Below are 25,221 nucleotides of genomic sequence, written 5' to 3' on the forward strand. Positions count from 1 at the left end.
GCAAGTTCTGTTGTAGTTTATGGCCGATTACTATTCTTGATATCAATAATAAGAGACACAGCTCACATATCAAGGTGCACCTCCCAGCATGCACGAGAGCGCATATTATGGGATGTTAAAAAACCAAAGGAGATGCACGTGTGCTACAGTAGTCATTTCCACGTAGAGAAACATTTGCTTGTTATAAGTAAGAGTCAGTAGTGTTCTGAATTAATAAGAAGTGTGCGTTAATGACCAGAGGTGGATTCGTTTGCATTTTACTTGTATTGTATGCTTTTTATACGTTAAGATGCAAAGTTGTTTAAGTGTACTGTTTAGCGTTTATATGCTGGGAATGTGCCTTAGTGTTAGTTACATGCAGCAATATTATTTAATAATAGTTTATGGTACTGCGGTGGCTTGGCACCCTGCCTAGGATTGGTTCCTGCCTTGTGCCCTGTGTTGGCTGGGATTGGCTCCAGCAGACCCCCGTGACCCTGTATTCGGATTCAGCGAGTTAGAAAATGGATGGATGGATAGTTTATGGTATTACATCCATGTACTTTACTCTAAGTTAAATATTATGTACTGACACGTTATTGATTTTGATTCTAAACTGCCGGCAAGCTAGTGCCTAATTTCAGTAATACTGCCATCTAGTGGACTTTGTGTAATTTACCAATTCGTTTTATGTATTCTTTTTTATTGTAGACCACACATACACACACATATATATATGCCTATTCAGATACAGGTGTATATCTTCAAATAAATTAATTCAATTTCATTCTGAACTGCTGTGTGGAATTCTCTGCATCATTTACCAGTGTCCTGACCGACACTCCGGAGTAAACACTGTAAGTCCTGAACACACTACAGATACAGTAGTCCTTTGCCGCAGTCCTCTACCCCTGAATTTTGACAGACGTTGACATCAGCCCTGAAAGAGTTAATGTTAGTTGTGATTAATCACAATTAATTACATACAATGATGCAATTATTTAGTTACATTTTTTAATCGATTCCCAGCCCTACAAATTACATAAGAAGTCATTACAACAACACAGATTTGTTTAAACAAAGCAGATCCAAACCAAACTAGAACCTAAGTATATCTGTCCATTAAGTAATTGCTGAACTATGAAGAGCTGTTCTAAAACCAGCGTCTGACCAGTAAGAATTCTCACGTGTTGTTGAAGTGTACCTTTTGGTAAGAATCGTTTCCCTCACATTCAGAACACCAATGAGGATTCTCTCTGAGTGAATTTCTCCAAATGGCTTTGGTGTGTTTAACCGTCACACTTCAGGCAGGACGTTTCTCCTGCACTACTGTAATTGTTATTTCTGTAAATGTACAGCTAGGCCTTGCCATAACACCTGATAGCAACGGTGATGCCTCTTCATCCAGTTTGAACAGAGTGTATGGAAGTGGTAGGGAGACATTTCTTTTGATGAGAACTGCTTACCTCCGCACCCCAAAGCATTATCAGTTGTTTGTTTCCCCCACAGTTAGTTCATTGCTGATTCTCTTCTCTCTAATGTGAATGTTTAAGTGGCAGCTGAGGCTTCTTCTTTGTGAAAATCGTTTGCCACATTCAGAACAACCATACGGCTTTTCCCCAGTGTGAATTCGTTCATGCTGCCGAAGATTGCTGTTGTCAGTGAATCCTTTACCACATTCCGAACAACAGTATGGCTTTTCTCCCGTGTGGATTCGTGTGTGACTCCGAAGTGTGCTGCCATGAGAGAACCTTTTGCCGCATTCTGAACAACAGTGAGGTTTCTCTCTAGTGTGGATTCTGATGTGACTGCGCAGGCCACTTCGTTGTGTGAACCGTTTGCCACATTCGCTACAACAGTAAGGCTTCTCCCCACTGTGAATTCTCAGATGGTCAAGAAACGTATTTAAAAACGAGAATCCTTTAGAACATTCAGAACAGAAGTACGGTTTGTCTCCAGTGTGAATTTTTGTATGATTCTGAAGGCTGCTGTTGTCTGAAAATCGTTTTCCACATTCGGCACAGCTGTATGGTTTCTCACCATTATGAACGCGTATGTGCCGCTGGAGATCACGGTTATGGGGGAATTGTTTGCCACATTCTGGACAGCAGAGTTGCTTTTCTTTGGTGTGAATTCTTTTATGTCGGTGTAGACTGTTTCTGTGTGAAAATAGTTTGCCACATTCAGGACAGGTGTGCTGCTTCTGAATTGTGTGAACCGCCTTTTCTTTAGAGTCAGATTTGTTTTTTAAAGTTTTTCCACGCTTTCGTCTGGCATTGAAGACCTGTTGCCCTGTATTACGCAATGCTTGTTCATTACCATTGATGTCTTCCGTTTGTGTTAGTTTGTCCGCAGTGAGAGATCTACCCTGGAAAGAGGCCGCTGTCAAATTCTCCGATCCTCTTGATGGTTTATTCACCTTCTTCTTGTCCTGTTTCTGTTGCAGTCTGCACAGAAGAGAGGGCTGAGCTAGTGAAGATGTAGAGAAGCTGCAGTTCATCTTGAAATCTGAAATAACACAAACAGTTCAGTTTGTTTTTTTTTTCCTCCCTGACAAATTTTGTATTTTTCATCCCAATTTGTGCTGTTGTCTCACCCCTCATGTCCCATTCCTGGTCTGACCACTGTGTGTGTGTGTGTGTGTGTGTGTGGACTTTGCATGTTCTCCTGCTCTCTGTTTAGTTTCTCCATCTTCCTTTTGTAGCCCATAGATGTGCCTACTCTGTTAATAACCATCTGGCGGGACCAAGTGTGGATGTGTGCCCTGCGGTGGACTTGCATCCATTAAATAAGGTTGATGTCTACCTTACTTTACAAAGCAGCTTGCGACCAATGTTCTGAAAATGGATGAAAGAGATTCAAAAAGTGGATCTGTTGGCGGGTGTCTTTCATGAGGATTCAGTCAAAGTTCAAGACCCTCCATGTCCAGAGGTCACCATTAGCCCGCCTCACTCTTTAGTTATTTTCACTGCTCTTACTATTTCTTCTTTTCTTGCTGTTTCCTCTCATTGCTATCCTCCTGTTCTTTAAGTGGACCCTGCAATGGATGTGTGATCTTCAGTGATGAAGCTTGTTCTCATTCTTCATTCTTAAATGTTCACATTTATACCCATGACATGGTACTGTGGAGTAACAGAGTGGGGCCTGGGTGGGAAAATGACCTACAGCAATGGCAACCTGGGGTGTAAATATGGGTTTTCTCTCTACATTACATTTCGCCTGAAGAAGGGGCCTGAGTTGCCTCGAAAGCTTACATATTGTAATCTTTTTAGTTAGCCAATAAACGGGGTCATTTTGCTTGACTTTTCTCTACCTTCTTAATGGCCAACACGGTACAACACCCTAGTACTACTCTCCTTTATTGAAATTTATTGGATAAGAACATCTGTGTCTTCTGTTACATTAGTAAGGCTTAGTGGCTCACTTCCAATGCTTTGTGGAGTTACCATATAAGGAAGGGGGAGGAATTTGGAGGACTAGGTGGGCAGCTGATCAATGGGAAATGGAGTGGGGCAGGTCAGTCTGTGTTTCTCTGCTATCTAAGGGGTCCATTGTCCTGTGGTCAAAACCTGCACCCAGATGTTGTCCATATGAGCTTCACATGTACAGTTAGGTCCATAAATATTTGGACAAGAGACACCTTTTTCCTAATTTTGGTTCTGTACATTACCACAATGAATTTTAAATGAAACATCTCCGATGCAGTTGAAGTGCAGACTTTCAGCTTTAATTCAGTGGGTTGAACAAAAAGATTGTATAAAAATGTGAGGCAACTAAATCATTCTTAAACACAATCCCTTCATTTCAGGGGTTCAAAAGTAATTGGACAATTGACTCAAAGGCTATTTCATGGGCAGGTGTGTTCAAGCAATGCCATCTCAAAAATCAAGGCCTGCTCATGCGTTACTTATTGGTCCGGTGACGTCACAATCGAGGTGCTATGTTTACAAACGGTGCCAGCTGAACTTTCCGTCTAAGATCGTCGTTGAAGTTGTAAAGAAAGTTAATGGCATTTTAGTTTTTGATATAAAGTTATTGCAGTCGTAAAGTTTATAAGTTCAGAAGACTGCGGTGCAGTGCAAGGTAATATTTTGATGTGTTTTGTTTATTTTAATGGTGAACAACTGCACCGCGTGCCGGGTAACGTCGATAATGCTGCAAATGGAGGTTAGGGCAGGTAATGCAGTATAATGGCTTGACTCTGTGACCAGTGTTAGGTGACGCCTAGTGAAATGATGGGAGGTTTCGCCACGACAAAGTTTTTTAAACATACAATAATACAGAGTAGTATTACCTATGTTATCGTCGAGAGCAGGCTTAAGAAGTAGATATCGTCAGTTATCTGGTACAAACTATCACATCTCCGTACGAGAGATTCAGGAGGCTGACAAAAAATTGAAGTGGATTAGTTTATTGCATGTTGTGTCTGTTTCTAAAGGTCAAGTGTCATTATTAGACTTCATTTCCCAATGTACTGAAACAATTGAGAGTCCAAATGATGACAATGTTTAGGTCCTTAATTCGGATTTGGTTACTGTTATCTCTAAATGTGATGATTTAATGTTATCTGAGGCACAGTGAAAATCACTTCTGTTTGTTGCTGGTTATGTAGGGTTTAAAATGGTTACAGGCGCAGTTCAGTGTGACATGTGCAGAAATGAGCTAGTCATGGAGAAGTCATTGCATTTAGAATTTTCACAGGAATATAATTACCTGCTTGACTCAGACAGGGGTGGTCTGAAATGGCCCTCAGATTTGTTGGTTGAATGTGTTACACAAATATTTTTGATTCTCCAGTCAATTGTTACTAATGCTGAATAGGAGTCAAATTTTTGTATTGTTAAAAAAATCAAACATCTGCATTAATCTCACAGTTTAACGAACGCCTGAACAGATGTGGACTGCAAGTTGGTAATTGTGACTTACTGAAGTTGTCCATGTCTACAGTGGCCAACATCTGTTTATATAATTATTGCAAGCGCGCTGCAGATAAACGCGCTACTTTTAAGGAAAACGCTAACCCCAAACGTAAACTGGCTACATCGACAAAAAAGAGGTAACCAGTAAGCCAGTTCTTTTGATATAACGTTCTGCTTTCGTACAGATTAATATCAGCACATTTGTTAATTTTGCTTATTTTATGATGGTATGAAAAAAATCATCGTTTATCATTAGTCATTCCAAAATGATGGCTGTTTGTATTTTATCTGGTGTTGCTTGTTATTTTTTAGATTTAACTGCATTAACAAAGTGTTAAATGTAGCTTTTCTTGTGATTATTAACGGGTAAATCTGCATTCGTTTTCACGTTACTTCTGTTTAATCCAGGAATATGTGATTTCCTGAGCTGCATGTAAATATTAATTCTTCATATGGTGCCAACCACTCGTCGCTGTGATTTTCTAGTTTTTTTTTTTCTTACTTTATCATAGTCATTTTCATATATGAACATTCAGTATTGCATTGTTTTATTCAATACAGTATTCAGTGTTACTCTTGGGTTAATCTCATGTTTAAGGCATTAATTGCATTAATGTTGAGTTGCTGATATCTATATAATAGTCGCTGTTAAGTATGTCAAATATGCGATTTAAACGTTATGTGTGACGTTTTATATAAAAATAAATAAAATACATAACGCAACTGACTTGCCTTTATTTCGCGCATTGCATTAGTTAATTTTACACGGGAATAATTTCTTTACACGCGTACAACGCGACAGGTTCTCTATATGCGTCTGTTGCTGCTGTAACACCTCGATTGTGACGTCACCACAGGCATGAGCGGGCCTTGCTTTTTGAGACGGCATTGGTTCAAGTCCGTCGTTATGTCTTATCGATTAAGCAGATAAAAGGCCTGCAGTTGATTTGAGGTGTGGTGCTTGCATGTGTGAACAGACAACATGCGGTCAAAGGAGCTCTCCATGCTGGTGAAAGAAGCCATCCTTAAGCTGCGAAAACAGAAAAAACCCATCTGAGAAATTCCTACAATATTACGAGTGGCAAAATCTACAGTTTAGTACATCGTGAGAAAGAAAGCCAGCACTGGTGAACTCAGCAACACAAAAAGACCTGGACGTCCACAGAAGACAACAGCGGTGGATGATCGCAGAATCATTTCCATGGTGAAGAGAAACCCCTTCACAACTGCCAACCAAGTGAACAACAATAATAAAATAATAATAATAATACATTTTATTTATATTGCGCTTTATATTTAACAATCTCAAAGTGCTACAAAATAAGAATAAATTAATAAACAAGAAATCTATAGTAATAATTTATCAAAATGCCTTTCTAAAAAGATAAGTTTTTAGGTTTCGTTTGAAGGCATCAGTCGACTGTGGGGCTCTCAAGTAGTCAGGGAGGGAATTCCACAGCCTCGGCGCCACCGAAGAAAAGGCCCTATCACCCATACTGCTAAGCTTAGTTCTGGGCACTTGAAGAGTGTTGGTATGCACAGAGCGGAGGGTGCGTGAGGAAGTATGAGGGATAAGGAGTTCCTGCAAATACAGGGGAGCAGATCCATAAATGCACTGATGGGTAAGGAGGGAAACCTTGTACTCAATTCTAAGTGGTACAGGGAGCCAGTGAAGGGTTTTCAATATAGGAGTGATGTGGCTACGCTTTCGCACCCTCATCAGGATCCTGGCAGCGCTGTTCTGAATGTACTGGAGTCTCTGGATACTCTTGCCAGGATTCCCAATGAGGAGCGCATTACAGTAATCCAGCCTGGACGAGACAAAGGCATGGACAAGCCTCTCTGCATCTGCCAGGGTAATTGTTGGACGGAGTTTAGCAATGTTCCTGAGATGGTAAAAAGATGACTTACAGAGATGTTTAATGTGGGTGTCAAAAGTGAGTTGAGAGTCCATTTTAACACCCAAATTTGTAACAGTTGTAGAAAGAGGAATGTTTTGACCAGAAAAAGTGATACTGGTGATGGTAGAAGAATGAAGCTGGTGTGGTGTGCCAGCTAAAATGGCTTCTGTTTTAGATCTGCTCAGCTGAAGGAAGTTGAGCCTCATCCATGCCTCTATTTCCTCCAAACAAATAGTCAGTGTAGATGCTGGCAGAGGAGCAGTACAGGAGGTTGGGGTAGTCCTGAGGTAAAGCTGAGTGTCATCGGCATAGCAATGGAAAAACAGACCATATCTGCTAATGACACTTCCAAGGGGGAGCATGTAGATGGTGAAAAGGATGGGGCCCAACACAGAGCCCTGTGGAACACCACAGGTAACATTATGGGTGTGAGATTTTGCACTGCCAAGTTCTATCAGTCAAATAAGATGTGAACCAATTTTGAACGTTTCCTGAAAGTCCAATGGTGTATTGCAGACGGTGAAGAAGAATATTATGATCAATTGTGTCAAAAGCAGCTGTCAGGTCAAGGAGAATGAGCAAAGAAGGAGAAGCAGTATCTGCCGATATCAGAAGGTCATTAGTGACCCTGACCAGGGCTGTTTCGGTGCTATGGCCAGGGCGAAAACCAGACAAACTTTTCAAACAGGTTATTCAGTTTGAGATGATCATGAAGTTTGTACTGCAACTATTTTTTCCAGAACTTTAGAGAGAAATGGAAGATTAGAGACGGGTCTATAGTTGGAGAGACCTTCAGGATCCAGGGTGGGTTTTTTCAGTAGAGGTCTGAGGACAGCAGTTTTTAGTGCTGAAGGAATATGGCCGGCCAAAAGGGACTGGTTTATAATCCTGGTGATAAGTGGAGAAACAGCAGATATGTTGGCCGAAAAGGGTCCAGGGAACTGGTAGACGGTTTCATTTTCCTGATGACGTCCTCCACCTCTTCCCGTGTGGCAAACAGAGAAGGAGTAAAGGGGCTGGACAGTCTCAGACAGCGGGTCGACAGTTGGGGGGAACAGAATATCCATGGTAGAGAGGTGTACGCGGATGTTATAAACCTTTTGTCTAAAAAAATTAATATGCAAATTACACCTCTCACCAGTGGCCTCGGAATGAGCACATGAAGGAGGTTTAAGAAGATGATTTATAGTAGAAAAAAGTTTGGATCCCTGGAGCTATTTGTAATGATGGTAGAATAGAACCTGGACCGTGCAACCTTCAAAGCTTCTGCATACGCCCTCCTATGTTCCTTATAGGCCTGTTTGTGAACAGTCAACCCAGAAGCCTTGAGCACACGCCCAGCCGCCTTCATTTTTCGCAGCTCGCAGGTGTACCATGGAGAAAAGCACGAAAACGAGACGGACCTAGACGTTAAAGGGGCGTGAAAGTCAGGGAGACTGCTCAGAGACTGGTTGTAGAGATCCACAAGGTCAGCAACAGAGCTGGAACTGGTAGGGTCAGAAGAAAGAAGTTTAAGGTCCAGGGCCAAGGCATCCACATTGACGTTCTTCAAATTTCTAAAATGAATCTGCTGTTTTGGTTTGGTACGAGGGGAGAAAAAGGGTAGCTCCATTGACACTACTTTCAACACTCTCCAGGGGGTCGGCGTATCGATATCCAAGTCTACCATAAAGAGAAGACTGCATGAAAGGAAATACAGAGGGTGCACTGCAAGGTGCAAGCCACTCATAAGCTTCAAGAGTAGAAAGGCTAGATTGGACTTTGCTAAAGAACATCTAAAAAAGCCAGCACAGTTCTGGAAAAACATTCTTTGGACAGATGAAACCAAGATCAACCTCTACCAGAATGATGGCAAGAAAAAAGAATGGAGAAGGAGTGGAACAGCTCATCATCCAAAGCATAGCACATCATCTGTAAAACACGGTGGAGTCAGGCAGTGTGATGGCTGCCAGTGGCACTGGGACACTCGTGTTTATTGATGATGTGACACAGGACAGAAGCAGCCGAATGAATTCTGAGGTGTTCAGAGACGTACTGTCTGCTCAAATCCAGCTAAATGATTGGGCGGCGGGCGTTTGACGATACAGATGGACAATGACCCAAAACATGCAGCCAAAGCAACCCAGGAGGTTATTAAAGCAAAGAAGTGAAAAATTCTTGAATGGCCAAGTCAGTCACCTGATCTTAACCCAACTGAGCGTGCATTTCACTTGTTGAAGACTAAACTTCGGACAGAAAGGCCAACAAACAAACAGCAACTGAAAGTAAAGGCCTGGCAGAGCATTAAAAAGGAGGAAACCCAGCATCTGGTGATGTCCACGAGATCAAGACTTCAGGCTGGCATTGCAGCAAAGGGTTTTCAACCAAGAATTAGAAATGAACATTTGATTTCCAGTTATTTAGTTTGTCCAATTACTTTTGAGCCCCTGAAATGAAGGGATTGTGTTTAAGAATGATTTAGTTGCATCACATTTTTATACAATCGTTTTGTTCAACCCACTGAATTAAAGCTGAAAGTCTGCACTTCAACTGCATCTGAGTTGTTTCATTTAAAATTCATTGTGGTGATGTACAGAACCAAAATTGGAAAAACGTTGTCTCTGTCCAAATATTTATGGACCTCACTGTATGTCTGCACAAGTCACCCTCAGGAGACCTCAATTCTTTTTTTTTTTAATTCTAAGAAGATGTGCAGGTCAGGTGGACTGGGGTCTTTAAACTGGTCCAGTATTGGGTAAGGGTCTAGATCAGGGGTGTCGAACTCCAGGCCTGGAGGGCCACAGTGGCAGCAGGTTTTCATTCTGACCCTTTTCCTAATCAGTGAGCACTTTTCACTGCTAATTAACTTCTTTTCCCTTCATTTTAATAGTCCTTTTTTTTTTTTTAAGGAGTCAGTCCTCTGGTTTGATTCTTTTCTTCATTAAAATGACAGCCAAACAGAAATGAGATGTAAAACAAGCCAACAGATGACCAGCTAAATTGGGGCTACAAACTCCAACCAATTTCACTCCAACCAGTTTCTTATTGAGAAATCAACTTTATTTTCAGATACTGTGTGATGGGCACAGGTGAGCTGGTCATGTGGCAGCTTGTTTTGCGTCTCATTATTGTCTGGCTGCTAATTAAGGAAAAAGAAACAACTCAGGGGTCTGAGTCACGTCAATTAAAATTAAGTTAATTAGCAGCAAAAACTGGTCATTAATTAAGAAGATGGTTAGAATGAAAACCTGCAGCCACTGCAGCCCTCCAGGACTGGAGTTTGACACCCCCGGTCTAGATGAAGAGGCCCGGGATGGGCAGGACTGGCACCCCAAACCCCCCCCCAAAAGGCCTGTTGCCTGATGTTGTTGCTCGTACTCCATATAGGACTCTAACCTGAATTAACAGTGTTTGAGAATATTACACTGTGTGCACAATTATTAGGCAAGTGAGTATTTTGACCATATCATCATTTTTAACGCGTATATTCCAACTCCAAGCTGTATTAACTTGAATGCTTATTGGATTTAAGCACGTCAGGTGATGTGTATTTGTGTAATGAGGGAGGGTGTGGCCTAAGGAGATCAACACCCTATATCAAGGTGTGCAGAATTATTAGGCAGCTAGTTTTCCTCGGGCAAAATGGGCCAAAAAAGAGATTTAACTGACTCTGAAAAGTCAAAAATTGTAAAAAGTCTTTCAGAGGGATGCAGCACTTTTGGAATTGCTAAGATATTGGTGTGTGATCACAGAACCATCAAACATTTTGTTGCAAATAGTCAACAGGGTCGCAAGAAACGTGTTGAGAACAAAAGACGCAAATTAGCTGCCAAAGATTTGAGAAGAATCAAACGTGAAGCTACCAGGAACCCATTATCCTCCAGTACTTTCATATTCCAGAGCTGCAACCTACCTGGAGTGCCCAGAAGTACAAGGTGTTCAGTGCTCAAAGACATGGCCAAGGTAAGGAGGGCTGAAACCCAACCACCACTGAACAAGAAACATAAGTTGAAACGTCAAAACTGGGCCAAGAAATATCTGAAGACAGATTTTTTTCAAAGGTTTTATGGACCGATGAGATGAGAGTGACTCTTGATGGACCAGATGGATGGACCTGTGGATCAGTAATGGGCACAGAGCTCCACTCCAACGTGGAGGTGGGGTACTGGTATGAGCTGGTATTTTTAAAGATGAGCTAGTTGGACCTTTTGCATTGAAGATGAACTCAAAATCAACTCCCAAACCTACTGCCAGTTTTTCGAAGACACTTTCTTCAAACAGTGATACAGGAAGACGACCATGATTTTTATGCAGGCCAATGCTCCATCACTTGCATCGAAGTTCTCCACTGCGTGGCCAGCCAGTAAAGGCCTTAAAGATGAAGGAATAATGACATGGCCCCCCTTCCTCATCTGACCTAAACCCTATCGAGAACTTGTGGGCACTTCTTAAACGCTAGATTTACGGGGGAGAAAAACAATCCACCTCTCTGAAGAGTGTCTGGGAGGCTGTAGTCACTGCTCCACAAAAGCTGATCGTCAACAGATCAAGAAACTGACAGACTCCATGAATGGAAAGGCTTATGACTGTTATTGGAAAGAAGGGTGGCTATATTGGTCATTGATTGATTGATTGATTTTGTTTGAAATGTCAGAGATGTTTATTTGTAAATTTTGAGGTGTTTGTTTATTATTCTCACTATAACAGATGAAAATAAACAAGTGAGATGGGAAAATTTTCATTTTTCCTTTAGTTGCATAATAAATCTGCACACCAATAGTTGCCTAATAATTGTGCGCACGTATGTATTCCCCTGATGATGTTCACACTCACATTTCCGTTGTGAAACATTCAGGTTTATTAACATTTTGGATTGACTGATAGCACTGTGTTTGTTCCATATTAAAATTAATCCTCAAAAATACAACTTGCCTAATAATTCTGCACTCCCTGTATGAGAAGTTACCAGTGGTAGCACTGTTGCTTCACGGGGTTTGCATCACAGGTCCTCCCCTGTGTGGAGTGTGTATGTTCTCCATGTGCCTCCAGGGGCTCCAGTTTCCTCCCAGAGTCCAAAGACATGAAGGTTAGGACAACTGGTAATCCTAAATTGGCCCTACTGCTTTTTCCTCCTGTGATGGACTGGTGCCCTGTCCAGGGTTTGTTCCTGCCTTGTGTCCTTATTCTAGCTGGGATAGGCTAAAGTAGACCCCCATGGCCCTGTTCAGAACTAAGCCAGTTAGCAAATGGCTGGCTGACCGACCTCTCTGTTTCAGTCCTAAGCACACACCTAATCATTGAGCTTTCCCCACACATTCTCTCGGTGTAAATTTATATAATAATCAGCAGAAGGTCAGTGTTTTGTTTTACAGTTCCACTCTCATAGCAAACGTCTGCCTGTGTGAAGACAAGTCGCCCCATCTGAACGATGCGGGAATTTGGACCACAGTCACTGCAGGAGATTCCACTGCTTGGACAGAACGATTTTAGGAGTTTATTTTTTTTTAGCACATCTGTTCACTAAATGGAGCAGAATTGATAGAACACATTTTTTTTTTTGGGGAGACATAATTCTTTAAATGTATTAAATATAATGTTTAGGGGAGGGGACTGGGCGGTCTACTGGTCTGGAATCCCTACAGATTTTATTTTTTCTCCAGCCGTCTGGAGTTTTTTTGTTTTTTCTGTCCCCCCTGGCCATTGAACCTTACTCTTATTCGATGTTAATGTTGATTTATTTTGTTTTATAATTGTGTCTTTCATTTTTCTATTCTTAATTATGTAAAGCACTTTGAGCTACTGTTTGTATGAAAATGTGCTATAGAAATAAATGTTGTTGTTGTTGTTGATAAGCTTTATACAGTGATCCCTCGCTATATCGCGCTTCGACTTTCGCGGCGTTTAAATGTCAGCATATCTAAATATCACGGATTTCTGCGGACAACGTGTCTTTTAATTTATGGTACTTGCTTCCTCAGTTTGGTTTGCCCAGTTGATTTCATACAAGGGATGCTATTGGCGGATGGCTGAGAAGCTACCCAATCAGAGCACGTATTACATATTAAATAAAACTCCTCAATGATATACGATATGCTTCCCGCGCGCTGCTTTGCACACTTAAAAGCTCCAACAGCCCGTATTGATTTTTCATTGTTTGCTTTTCTCTGTCTCTCTCACTCTCTCTGAGAAATACAGGCAGATTGTTATCCATCATGCAATACCATCAGGGAGGCGTAGGATTGGCCCCATTATCTGCTCCTGACGGAAGGGTTGTGAGCAGAGGGGCTGTTTGCTTAGAAGATATGGAGGCGCCTGTAAAAAAAAAAAATGCTGAAAGGCTACCTTCACATTGATCCCTTCATTGCGCTGCTTTATCGCGGTGCTGGCATACGTAAAAGCCCAACAGCCCTACTGATTTTTTGATTGTTCACTTTACTCTCTCGATCCGACATTCTCCGCTCCTGACGCGCACCTTGAAGAGAAGATCTCTTTACATTCTATTAACTCTCTGTCTTGTCATGGAGCACAGTTTAAACTTTTGACTAAAGGGTGTTACTTCATGTCTAGAGGGCTCTAATAACGTTAGAAAACTTATTTAGAAGGTCGTAAACAGGTATTCTATGCTCTTACTGCGAAAATATTAGATTTATAAATAAAGAATCCTACTTCTTGGAAATCCATTTACCTGTCTGGAGCGGATCAACCGCTATAAACGAGGGTTTACTGTATAACTGTGCGGAGAATATTAATAAACAGTGTGTGAGAGCTTAAAATATAGAAAAATAACCATACAAACATATGGTTTCTACTTCGCGGATTTTCACCTATCGCGGGACGGATTACTGTATAGCAAAACACTTTCAATGTTTTGAGTTTTCTCAAACCTTTCCGGTTTATTACTCATTAAACTGCCTAATTTTAGTCATTATGTTAGTTAGTCTCCGTTTGTGTATCTCACTCTTGTGTCCACCTATTAAAATCAGGAGTGCTCTCCCCTGGACTTTCTCGTATACTCAGATATGGGGATGGATATTTGAGGAGTAAACCGCAAGACAATGATTAGATTTTTATATGATGTACATTGAAGAACCATCCATCCATCATCCAACCCGCCATATCCTAACTACAGGGTCATGCTGGAGCCAATCCCAGCCAACACAGGGCGCAAGGCAGGAGACAAACCCTGGGCAGGGCACCAGCCCACCACAGGGCACACACCGGGGACAATTTAGGATCACCAATGCACCTAACCTGCATGGTCTTTGGACTGTGGGAGGAAACCCATGCAGACAACATGCAAACTCCATGCAGGGAGGACCTGGGAGGCAAACTCAGGTACCCTAACTGCGAGGCAGCAGCGCTACCCACTGTGCCACCCTCCATTAAAGAACCATCAACAACAAATCAAATTAATAATATATTGAACAATTGTTACAAAAGAAAAGTTGAATAAATCAGACTCATGCAGCTGCATGACTTAAAGGTAAACTACCACTTCCGGTTAGCGGAAAGAGCCCAAAATGTTGACAGACTTGTATGCAGAATTTGGTTGACCTAAGTGAAAGCGTACTCAAGTTATCCAGTTTGTACACACACTAGGCTTGGGCGGTAAAACGGTAATATGGTATCCCGCGGGATCTAAAAATAGCAACGGTGTCAGTTTCAATACCGTTATACCGTCATAAAAACAATGCACTTATATAGGAGACAAGGATTAAATATTAAATATAATTTATTTAATGCCTAAAAATGCGTATGCGATGCGTGGTTGTCATCACGTGACAGCGTGGAGGAGAAAGAGAGAGGTGGGGAAAGATGGCGAGCCGCGCACCAAGTGACCTGGTCTCGAAAAGAACACAACTTCTGCAGTTTGGCAGTATTTCGGGTTTCGGCCGAACGAGAAGGGAGAGGCGGTAAATACGGACGAGGCAATTTGCAAGTTGTGCAACAAAAAGGTGACCGCGAGAGATGGAAATACATCGAACCTAAGGTCGCATATACGAAACCACCATCCACTCACTGCTGCGAGGATGGACCCGAGTTCACTCAGTGCAACAGTTTCAACGCCTCCCGATGCAGGACCAACAGCATTTAGGTCCACTGCCAGTACGCAGCCGACGATAATGGGGGCCTTCGGAAAGCAACAAAGTACAAAAGGGACAGTGTCCGTTGGAAAACCTGTACTGATGCAGTGACAAAATACTTGGCGAAGGAAATGGTCTCTTTCCACACAGTGGAAAAAGTCCTTTACGGACATGGTAAAGGTCCTAGATGCCCAGTACGAGCTGCCTGGACGGAAATATTTCTCACAGACAGCCGTCCCACATTTATATAGTAAAGTTAGAGACAATGTTCAAGTGCTGCTGTCAGCGTCACACAGTTATTCCTTAACAGCTGACATGTGGTCGTCAGTTAACATGACACCATATATGTCTCTGACTGTCCATACTATTACACCTGACTGGAAACTTGAATCCAAATGCCTCCAAACTACGTATTTTCCTGAGAGTCATACAGCAGACAATCTTGCTGCTGCGCTCAGAGCTGCACTTCAGGAATGGCAACTTGACGAGAAAAAACTTTCAGCCATAACCACTGAAAACGCTGCCAACATTCATGCCGCAATCAGGTCCCTGCATTGGCCGTGGCTATGCTGCTTCGGTCACAATCTAAACTTGGCTGTCACAAATGGATTGCATGACCAGAGGCAAAAAATACGAGCGCGCCCTCGGACTATGCCGTAATATTGTCGGGGCCTTTTCACACAGCTGGCAACGTAAGCATGAACTCCACAAGAAGCAAGTGGACTTGGGACTCCCAAAACATAGTCTCATAACGGTAAGCATAAAACGTGCAGAGAGTTCCTCAGGGCAGGGGCTCAAATATAAAAAAGGGATATATATATATATATATATATAAATGCTTTGCATCACTTAAATTATATTGAAAAGTAGGCTATATTAAAATAGAAAACCATTTTTTAAATTGTAATTTTTTTCCTGTATTTTTTATCAAGTAAATGCAGGCTTGATGCATAAGGGACTTATTTAGCCTGAAATAAATGTGCATGCAAATTTCACCAAGTGGAATAATATACGTTAATGGACTTATTTATTTATGCATTCATTCGTTTATTTAGGCCTATTCAGATAGATAGATAGATAGATAGATAGATAGATAGATAGATAGATAGATAGATAGATAGATAGATAGATAGATAGATAGATAGATAGATAGATAGATAGATAGATAGATAGATAGATAGATAGATAGATAGATAGATAGATAGATAGATAGATAGATAGATACTTTATTTAATCATTTATTCATCATTCATTAATTAATTCATCCATCCATCCGTCGGCAGGACTGCGCAACTCGCTGGGGCTCCAAACTGGCAATGGTGGAGCGAATCCTCGAGCAGGCCCAAGCGATCAGACACGCCCTGTCTGATGACAGAAGGAGCAGCCTGTCCCTGACCTGGCAGGACATGGACGTCTTGAAAGCTGTTCACGAAGCACTGAATCCAGTCGGTGACTTCACTGATATTTTGTCAGGAGAAAATTATGTGACCAGTTCCTGTATCCTCCCCATACTACAGCTCTGCAGGGACAATGTGTTGGCTGCGTCGGAAAATGACCCCCAGCTAACAAAGTCAATCAAAACTGGAATTCTAACAAAGCTGGAGGCCAAGTATGAATCCAATTCAGTGCGCAAAATATTGCGAAAATGCACTTTCCTCGACCCTCGTTACCGTGGAGGATATGAGACGGATGACAACGCATTGGCGGAGACCAAGGCTGAATTACAGGCTGAGATCGTGAGCTTAGAGGCAGCAGGTCCAGTGGCCATCAGAGTGGAAGAGGGAGAGGAGCAACCTGCACCCTCACGAAAAAGATGACTTTGGGGAGTATGCTGCAAAAAATCTGATGCAATGGCAGGTCCCGTGGCACCGTAGAGGACCGAGTCGGAGCTGAAATAACAGCCTACTGTTTGGAGCCAGTTACTCAAGGAGACAAGGACCCACTTCTCTGGTGGAAAAATGCTGCCGGGCGTTTTCCCCAAATGTCGCGAGTGGCACGAAAGTACCTGTGCGTCTGTGCCACAAGCACACCATCGGAGTGGGTTTTCAGCACCGCAGGTAAAGTTGTCGGTCCACAACGTGCCCTGTTAAAGCCGGACAAAGTAAACATGCTGGTTTTTCTAGCGAGAAATCTTGAATAGATTGATGCCACTTGCCATTCGTTCCTTTTCGCTCGCTTTATTTTTATTTAATTGATTCAGGTATTTTTATTTGGTTTACGTTAAAAACGATATTGGAAAGAAGACGTTTTTGTTTAGGACTATTGCTTGGCAATACTTTTTATAATATGGATGATGTTTATGTTAATTCAACTCTGGTTGACTGTTGTGGGTCTAGTTGCACTTTTTTATAAGCTGCTCATATTTGTTATTAAAAGTTGTTCAGGCGGTGTGATTTAATTTAATTGATTTGTGTGCGCGTCTCCGCGGGAAAACTGTTCTGGATGTTTATGTTAATTTAATTCTGTTTGACTGTTGTATTTGCACTTTTTTATAAACTGCTATTTGTTGCTAATAAAAGTTGTTAATATTGTTCTGCATGTTATTTTGTTATTGTTTCAGTATTAGTGTTTGATATTCAGTTTCTGAACGGTTTAGGCACAAGCCAACAGTTTGGTGATGCTGTCTGAGCCTTATGTCACAATTTTTTTATTATTCACAGTAATACCGTATACCGAGGTAAAATAGGGAGGAGGTTTGACGGTATCAAAATTTGGATACCGCCCATCCCTAACACACACAGACAATTCCAAAAATGGTATTTTCGGACACAGGGAGGTCTAAAATGTTGAGATTTATCAAAATCTCAAGGTCAGATTTTTTGGATGATTACAATACTTTGTATACGAGAAAGTGAAAAACATCCAAACAACCCGGATAGAGCACGACTTTAATCACACTACTTACTTATCCCCGTACTCCTTGATGACTGCTGCTTTTCTTTTTCTTCTTCTTCACTCTCTTTTCCTTCAGCGATTTCCACCTCAAATTCAGATATCTCAGATTTTAGCTCCGCAGAACCCTGCTGGGTAGTCCATTGTGCCGTGTCGGTGACCCAGTCCTGTAAACCGGAATGAGAGTCTTCAAAAATCTCCTGTTTCAAACTCTTCCCACTTCCAGGGTTTGGCAGTTCAGGGCTAACTAGGAAATCTTCCAGATCCTCGACTTTAACTTCAATTACCTCCCCCTTGCACTCCTCTTCTTTAAAAGCGGAGATCCCTCTTTCACAATCCTCCACTTTCACGCACAAGTCCTCCGTCGTACCCCATTCACAGTCCTCTTGTTTAACGTGGGCAGCTTTGACCGAGGCCATGGCTCCGTGGAAAACTCTTCTCTCTTTCCGGGTGCCGGCACTTTTCCTCTAAGATTCTCTTCTCACATGGCCAGCCCTGGCCTGGAAACCATTAGACCCTTCATCGCAAGACTGGGAAGGAGGCTTCTTTCTATCTGTCAAAAACAAAACCAATGTTATTATTTTATGAAGTCACTAAAAATAACGCGAGTACATTTAAGAGTTAACTTAGTTTTTAATAAACACATAAATCTAGCTAAAGTTTTTGATGTGAGATTTGAAATGCATTGAACCCGCTGTACAAGCCCAAGAAGCTTCTCAGTATGTTTGGAGTGAAAAGCAACTAGAAATGGAAACAACTGATTGAGACAAAACAAACAGGGAAAGGGCAGGAAAATCAGGCTTCTACTCAAAATGTTAACTGGGACAGATCTGAAGTCTGGATTTGACCTAAACTTAAGACCACCATTTCAAAGAGATTCGGACTGTGATGCAGAGATACGCCAGGCCTCAATTACAGCGAGACACTGAAGAGACCACGTTCAGCACAAACACGTATCGAGTCACATTTGACAGCCATTAACAATATTAACAAACCCACCTGCAGCCTCAGTGGACCTGACTGAATGGCTGTTGGGCCACCCAATCTGGAGGGGAGGCTCTTTCACTTGCCCACTGCTCCCTACTCAGAAACACTCCTCCTGTCACTCCTCTTCATTTCACTCTCATACTCATACCAAGCCCCAAAATGACTTCTCAGGATCAACAACAACATTTATTTATATAGCACATTTCCATACAAAAAGTAGCTCAAAGTGCTTTACATAATGAATAATAGAAAAATAAAAGACACAGTAAGAAAATAACATAAGTCAACATTAATTAACACAGAATAAGACTAAGGTCCGATGGCCAGGGTGGACAGAAAAAACAACAAAAAAAAAACTCCAGACGGCTGGAGAACAAAATAAAATTTGCAGGGGTTCCAGACCATTAGACTGCCCAGTCGCCTCTGGGCAAGGATCAGAAGAAGCCCTGTTTATACCTACAAAAAAAAAAAAAATAAAAAATAATAAAAAATACAATAAATGCCTACAAGCTGCACCTGATGCAACCTCAATTCAAATCCATTTTCACAGGCTTATCCTACACACACTTGATTCTGTTCACATCTTCAGAAGGTCCATTTCTAATTCTGTGCTGATCACCAGCACTCCGAGTTTTGTTTGCTCCTCCCGTTTTTCTCCAACCTCCCAAACACACATTTGTCCAGTAAAGTGGGCACTGATGGTTGAGCGTGTCCTGTGATGGCCTGGCAGTGCTGGGAGATAATGAAGTGCAATTACAGTTTGTCACTTATTTGTACTTGAGTAGATGGAGCTGTGGATACTTTTGAATTTTAGCCAACTACACAGTACTACATTTCTACACGGTGTTGCATTACGTGTAACAGTAACATTGCTGTGTGTGTGTTTATATCTATATATCTCTATATATATATATCTATATACTAGCAGAATACCCGCGCTTCGCAGCGGAGAAGTAGTGTGTTAAAGAAGTTATGAAAAAGAAAAGCAAACATTTTAAAAATAACGTAAGATGATTGTTAATGTAATTGTTTTGTCATTGATATGAGTGTTGTTGTCATATCTATCTATTTATATATATATATATATATATATATATAGCAAAATAGCTGCATTGGCAGCGAGAAGTAAAAAGAAAAGGAAACATTTTAATAATAACGTAACATGATTGACAATGTAATTGTTTTGTAATTGTCATGAGTGTTGCTGGCATATATATATATATATATATATATATATATACACACACACACACACACACAGACACATATATAAACATATATATACATATAAACATATATATATATATATACACACATACATATATATACACATACTGTATATATACACACACACATATATACATACTGTATATACAACATATACATATCTACATATATACTGTATATACATATATATATATATATATCTACATATATATATATTAGGTGGGACTCGATTAAAAAATTAATCCAATTAATTAGAGGCTGTGTAAGAATTAATCTTGATTAATCGTATGTAATCGCACACGTAAATTTGCCCCAAATCGCAAATTTTTTTTTTTTTTAAAACGGTTTTAGTGGGCTTACAGAATCAAATAATAGACATGGACATGAATATTGTAAACTGAAGCTGTTTTAATTTCTGAAAAAAAGCTTTTAAACTGCATTTGAATTCAAAACAGAAACAAAAATATCATCCCTGGTTAAAATTGGGCAGACTTAAAAATAAAGTGGTAGTTTAAGTACTTTAAGTACATTTTCAGAATAGTATTGTCTTTAAATAATAATAACCAAAATTTCACCATAAAGTGCAGTTTTTCTTCTTAAAAAATAAGTCAGAAACATAAAAGGTAATTTGACCAGCTTACTCTTTAAACTCTGAGTAACATTAGCCAAAATTATTTTGTACATTAGGCTAAAACAGTGTGATCATTGAACATTTTGTAATTAGATGTATTTAGAATTACTAACGGTCACGGAAGTCCAATGATCCCCAGTAAGAGCCACAAAGTCCGCTTTCTGTAATGCATCTAATTTTGCTTGCTTTTCAGTGTGCACAAAACCATGCTTTTATCAAGGCTTCTCGGGTAGTCGAAATGATCAGTCGTAGGAACGCGCTTTATTCCGACTCTAACATTTTTGTAGCTGTGATGTGTGCATCAGTGTAATGGATGTACCAGGAAATCATGCATTGACAAAAGTTCCCGCTTGCTTGGAATTGAAAGTGTGATTAAATGCGTTATTTTTAACGCGTTATGGAGTACATGCATCAAGCTTCTCAACTGTGCTTGTGCTAAGAAAGGGAAAATTTTAAAAATAACGTAACATGATTCTGCGTTAACCTAATATTTTTTCATACGTCCCAAACCAAGGAGATGGGAAGGTAAAATGAATCGGTAGCGCGCGTGCATAGTCAGTACACCCCCTCTCGGGAATCGAACCTCAATGTCGGCGTTAGAGGCTTAAGACTCTACAATTGCGCCACCGCTTGTCTATGCTAAAGTATGTATTGTAGATCGGGCTATAGATATACATTTATATATATATACCCGTATCGCAGTGGAGAAGTAGAAGTTATGAAAAGAAAAGGGAACATTTTAAAAATAACGTAACATGATTGTCAATATACAGTAATTGTTTTGTGAGTGTTATTGAATGTTGCTGTCATCAAGGATTTGATTATCATTATTTCTTTCAATCAGGCTCGTATTTGTACGATGTGTTCAAGTTACATTCCGTGTTTGTCAATCGTTGTAAAGATAAGAGGTTTCATTCATCGATTAGTTCCTTACTGCATCAATAAACAGCTCGTCTTCCTTTTTATCTGTGATGTGACAAACTGCATGCACGGGTTTTTTTTTACACTGTCTTCCTTTAGCGGACATTGACTTTTTCCACCGTGTGCTTTGTTTCCACAGTAGCTGCATTTATGAATATGCTTATCAGACGCTTCATATTTTTGCTGCCTTTTCAATTGTGTAATTCGGTTTTGTTCAGCTCTTTGGAACTGTTGCTTTTATCTGTGCACTGCGTCAGTTCACGTGAGCCACTCGTGTACTTGCATGAAGGTTCCCAGCTGTGCTGGTGCCATCTCGCTATGTCCATAGCTTTATTTAATGTTACCTTAGTCCTGGCACTTAAAACTTTCTCTGGCAGTTTCTGAGTTTGTGTCAAACACCACCCTGACCATCTCATCTTCCTCTCCATAAGCACAGTCCTTCACCCGTGAATATTTAGTGGCAGTTTGCTATTGGATTGCCGCTGACGGATGGCCTTATATGGGCAGGCACTAAATTACAAACGCCAGCGGCAGCCTGTCTATGAACTTAATTTAAAGTGTAGGTTTACATCGTGCTTTGTTTCAAGTAGCAGAACTCGCTTCTTATTGTTTCGCTGCCTTCTCAATTATATAATGCATGTTTTCTTGAGCGCTTTTTTGAGGTCTTCCTGGTTTTCTATGTACTGCGTGATTACGTGGGAGGCGTGATGATGTCACACGAAACTCCCCCACGGCGTTGAAGCTCATCTCCATTACAGTAAATGGAGAAAACTGCTTCCAGTTATGACCATTACGCGTAGAATTTCGATATAAAACCTGTCCAACTTTTGTAAGGAAGCTGTAAGGAATCAACCTGCCAAATTTCAGCCTTCCACCCACACGGGAAGTTGGAGAATTAGTGAGTGAGTGAGTGAGTGCTTTGCCTTTTATTAGTATAGATCTCTCTCTCTCTCTCTCTCTCTCTCTCTCTCTCTCTCTCTCTCTCTCTCTCTCTCTCTCTCTCTCTCTCTCTCTCTCTCTCTCTCTCTCTCTCTCTCTCTCTCTCTCTCTCTCTCTCTCTCTATATATATATATATAGATATAATAGATATATATAGATATATATATAGATATATATAATAGATATCACATCTCCTACTTTCCTTACCCTGCCAGGAACCATATCCAGACTCTTTAAACCCCCTTTTTCTCATTCCAAGGAGCATGTGTGACAATTCATATCCACTGTAACATAGTGGTGGCTCTGAGGCTAGGGATCTGCACTGGCAATCGGAAGGTTGTCGGTTCGAATCCCGTAAATGCCAAAAGGAACTCTGCTCTGTTGGGCCCTTGAGCAAGGCCCTTAACCTGCAATTGCTGAGCACTTTAAATAGTGAGAAAAGCGCTATATAAATGCAAGAATTATTATTAACTAACAATCTTACAACATCATTATCCATTAGAATATTATTATTGTCCAGATATTGTTCTTGCCTTCACCCCATGACTGCTGGCATTGGCTCCAGCTGCCCTACAACTCTGCCTTGAATAAGCCAGTTAAGAAAATGGATAAGTTGTTATTGTTAATTATGCTTATAGCAGAAATGATCCAAGGATAGATTAATTGATGGAAAAGGTTGATAATGATGATATTACTATGAGTTAGATATTATGATGATTACACTATTATGTAAAAGGTTGACTATTATGATATTATTAATTAGATACGATGATGATATTATTATGGAAAAAGGCTAATTATGATGATGATATTATGTTAAGAGTTGATTATTATGATGGTATTATTAATTAGATATTATTATGATATTATTCTTATTAATCTATCCCTAGATCGTTTCTGCTATAAGTAGACATGAGCACCAAGAAGCTGTGATAAAACGATTATTTCTTGCTTTCCTTCATCCTTTTTTGTTGGACACCCCTCTTAACGTCAGCCTTTACGTTTCTTGTGCAAACCATTCCAGCCGATCTACTGGATTTGTCACTTAAAGAGACAACAAGTAGTCTCTTGATTTTTCTTTTTATAGAATAGAAGGTGCATTTTTATTTGTATTTTTATTACATAGTGTTTAAAATGATTGCTGTAACGGTGCGACTGTGAAGAAAAGTCTATACTTAACGTAACACCGCGTTTATTGCATGTGAGGGACTAGTTTACTGCGTAGTGATACCTCGGCATACGCGCTGTATACAGGATGGTCCAATTATGCTGTGCGACTGACAACCGTCTCCCCACTATTTTGGAATGCAGGGTAGGAGCTGCCATCTATCGGTAACAAAAAATATTTTTGTGAATTCTTTATGTAATAAACTTAAGTTATAGCGTAATGAAAATTGCATAATTAGATCTGGATCACCCTATATAAAGCTCGAGTAGCAGGAGCAGCACCCCTGTCTCTCAGATGTGCCTCGTCCCCTAAATGACCTCCTAAACACAAAAGCGCGAGGTTGACAAGTTTTGAAAATACTTGTATGACTCGGACATTTTCACAATTCCGAAAGGCCATAAATCTTTAATACCTTTGATTAATAGCGAGGGTATACGGACGCCCTGCCATGTAGTAGAAGTACCGCGTAGTGTCGCCGCGGCATACCTGCTGTGTATGAGGCTGGCGGATGGGCCTATCGAGTCAGTCGGCAGTGCATGATGGAAGAAGAAGCCAGTTTGTTGAAGTCCCTTTGTTGTATAATTCTGCGTGTTAGTAAACTCGTCATATAACCATGTTTTAGTGAAACATGCACCGCTCTTTGCATAAAATGGTAGAATAAAGCTGTTCAAGCGACAGGCGCCATTCCATACGCTTTAACGGACGAGTCGAGAAGCTTCAAGATCCACCGAATCAGACTGCGAGTTCCTGGCGGCTTCATTAGTTCTTCTAAAATTAGACGTTACGATTTTATTACGATTATTGCACTTGGAAATACATTACAGCACTTACTGTCAGAACCATAACCCCTCTTCGGGTTTAAATCCGGCCCTGTTCGCATGCCCCAATGTTGTGCGTATTTTAAATGCTACTTGATAAAAAAATTCTTGATTTCGTTGAACTTTACACAAGTAACTGTACAAAATGTCAGAGAAAAAAAAAAAAACACGCTGGACTCTCATCTCGGATTTTCGTGACTTCCTGCGTATGCTAATCTCGGGCAGAATGCCGATCGTGAGACGGGACGAGCAGGCGGGTGTCGTTCATCTTAAAACTGTAGGGTTTGCATAGACTGCCGCGATTCTTACTTTTTCGCGGCGTTTCACTCCTTTCTTCCTTTTTATATTTCTCTCTCTTGTGCTTAATCACCCCCCACCATGATGACCTTATTTCTCCGTCTCCCTGACATTCCTGCCCTCTCCTTCACACCTTTCTTTTCCTCTGCCATTCATCTGGTATTTTCGCACCCGTTACTTACCGACAGCCCTCGTCCTCCTCTTCACAACTCTTTCTCCTTTTCTTTCTTTTTATGTTTATTTTCTTTCTCAAGTCTTGTCACTTGTCTTTTATGACAGTCTGAACAGGTGGCCGGCGAAAAGAAACAAAGACAAACAAGACGAGTCATCAAAGAGCGACTCGAAGGAAAGCTGTAGAAAAAGCGACACCTAACGGTTTGACACTGCCATCTACTGGACGGACAGGGGATTGTTTAAAAAGAGTTCTTTTTTCTTTCTTAACATTATTACTACCACTTATACAGTACATTTTATATAT

General features: G+C 40.7%; 1 protein-coding gene across 2 annotated transcripts; it reads right to left on the reverse strand.

Annotated features, from left to right (window-relative positions):
- Positions 1–969: 969 nt before the first annotated feature.
- On the reverse strand, positions 970–25,059 carry LOC120528163 (zinc finger protein 184-like). Of its 2 annotated transcripts, none has more exons than XM_039752245.1 (3): positions 24,926–25,059; positions 17,768–18,303; positions 970–2,487 (listed from the first exon to the last, which is right to left on the reverse strand). In XM_039752245.1, the coding sequence occupies exons 2-3, from the start codon at positions 18,171–18,173 to the stop codon at positions 1,466–1,468; spliced, it is 1,428 nt and encodes a 475-aa protein (XP_039608179.1). In that variant the 5' UTR covers positions 18,174–18,303; positions 24,926–25,059; the 3' UTR covers positions 970–1,465. The 2 variants fall into 2 exon arrangements, with proteins under 2 accessions (XP_039608179.1, XP_039608178.1); XM_039752244.1 differs by having other exon boundaries at positions 17,768–18,307.
- Positions 25,060–25,221: the final 162 nt, after the last annotated feature.

This window comes from Polypterus senegalus, chromosome 4 (assembly GCF_016835505.1).
Source record: "Polypterus senegalus isolate Bchr_013 chromosome 4, ASM1683550v1, whole genome shotgun sequence".
Classification (NCBI taxonomy): Eukaryota; Metazoa; Chordata; class Cladistia; order Polypteriformes; family Polypteridae; genus Polypterus; species Polypterus senegalus.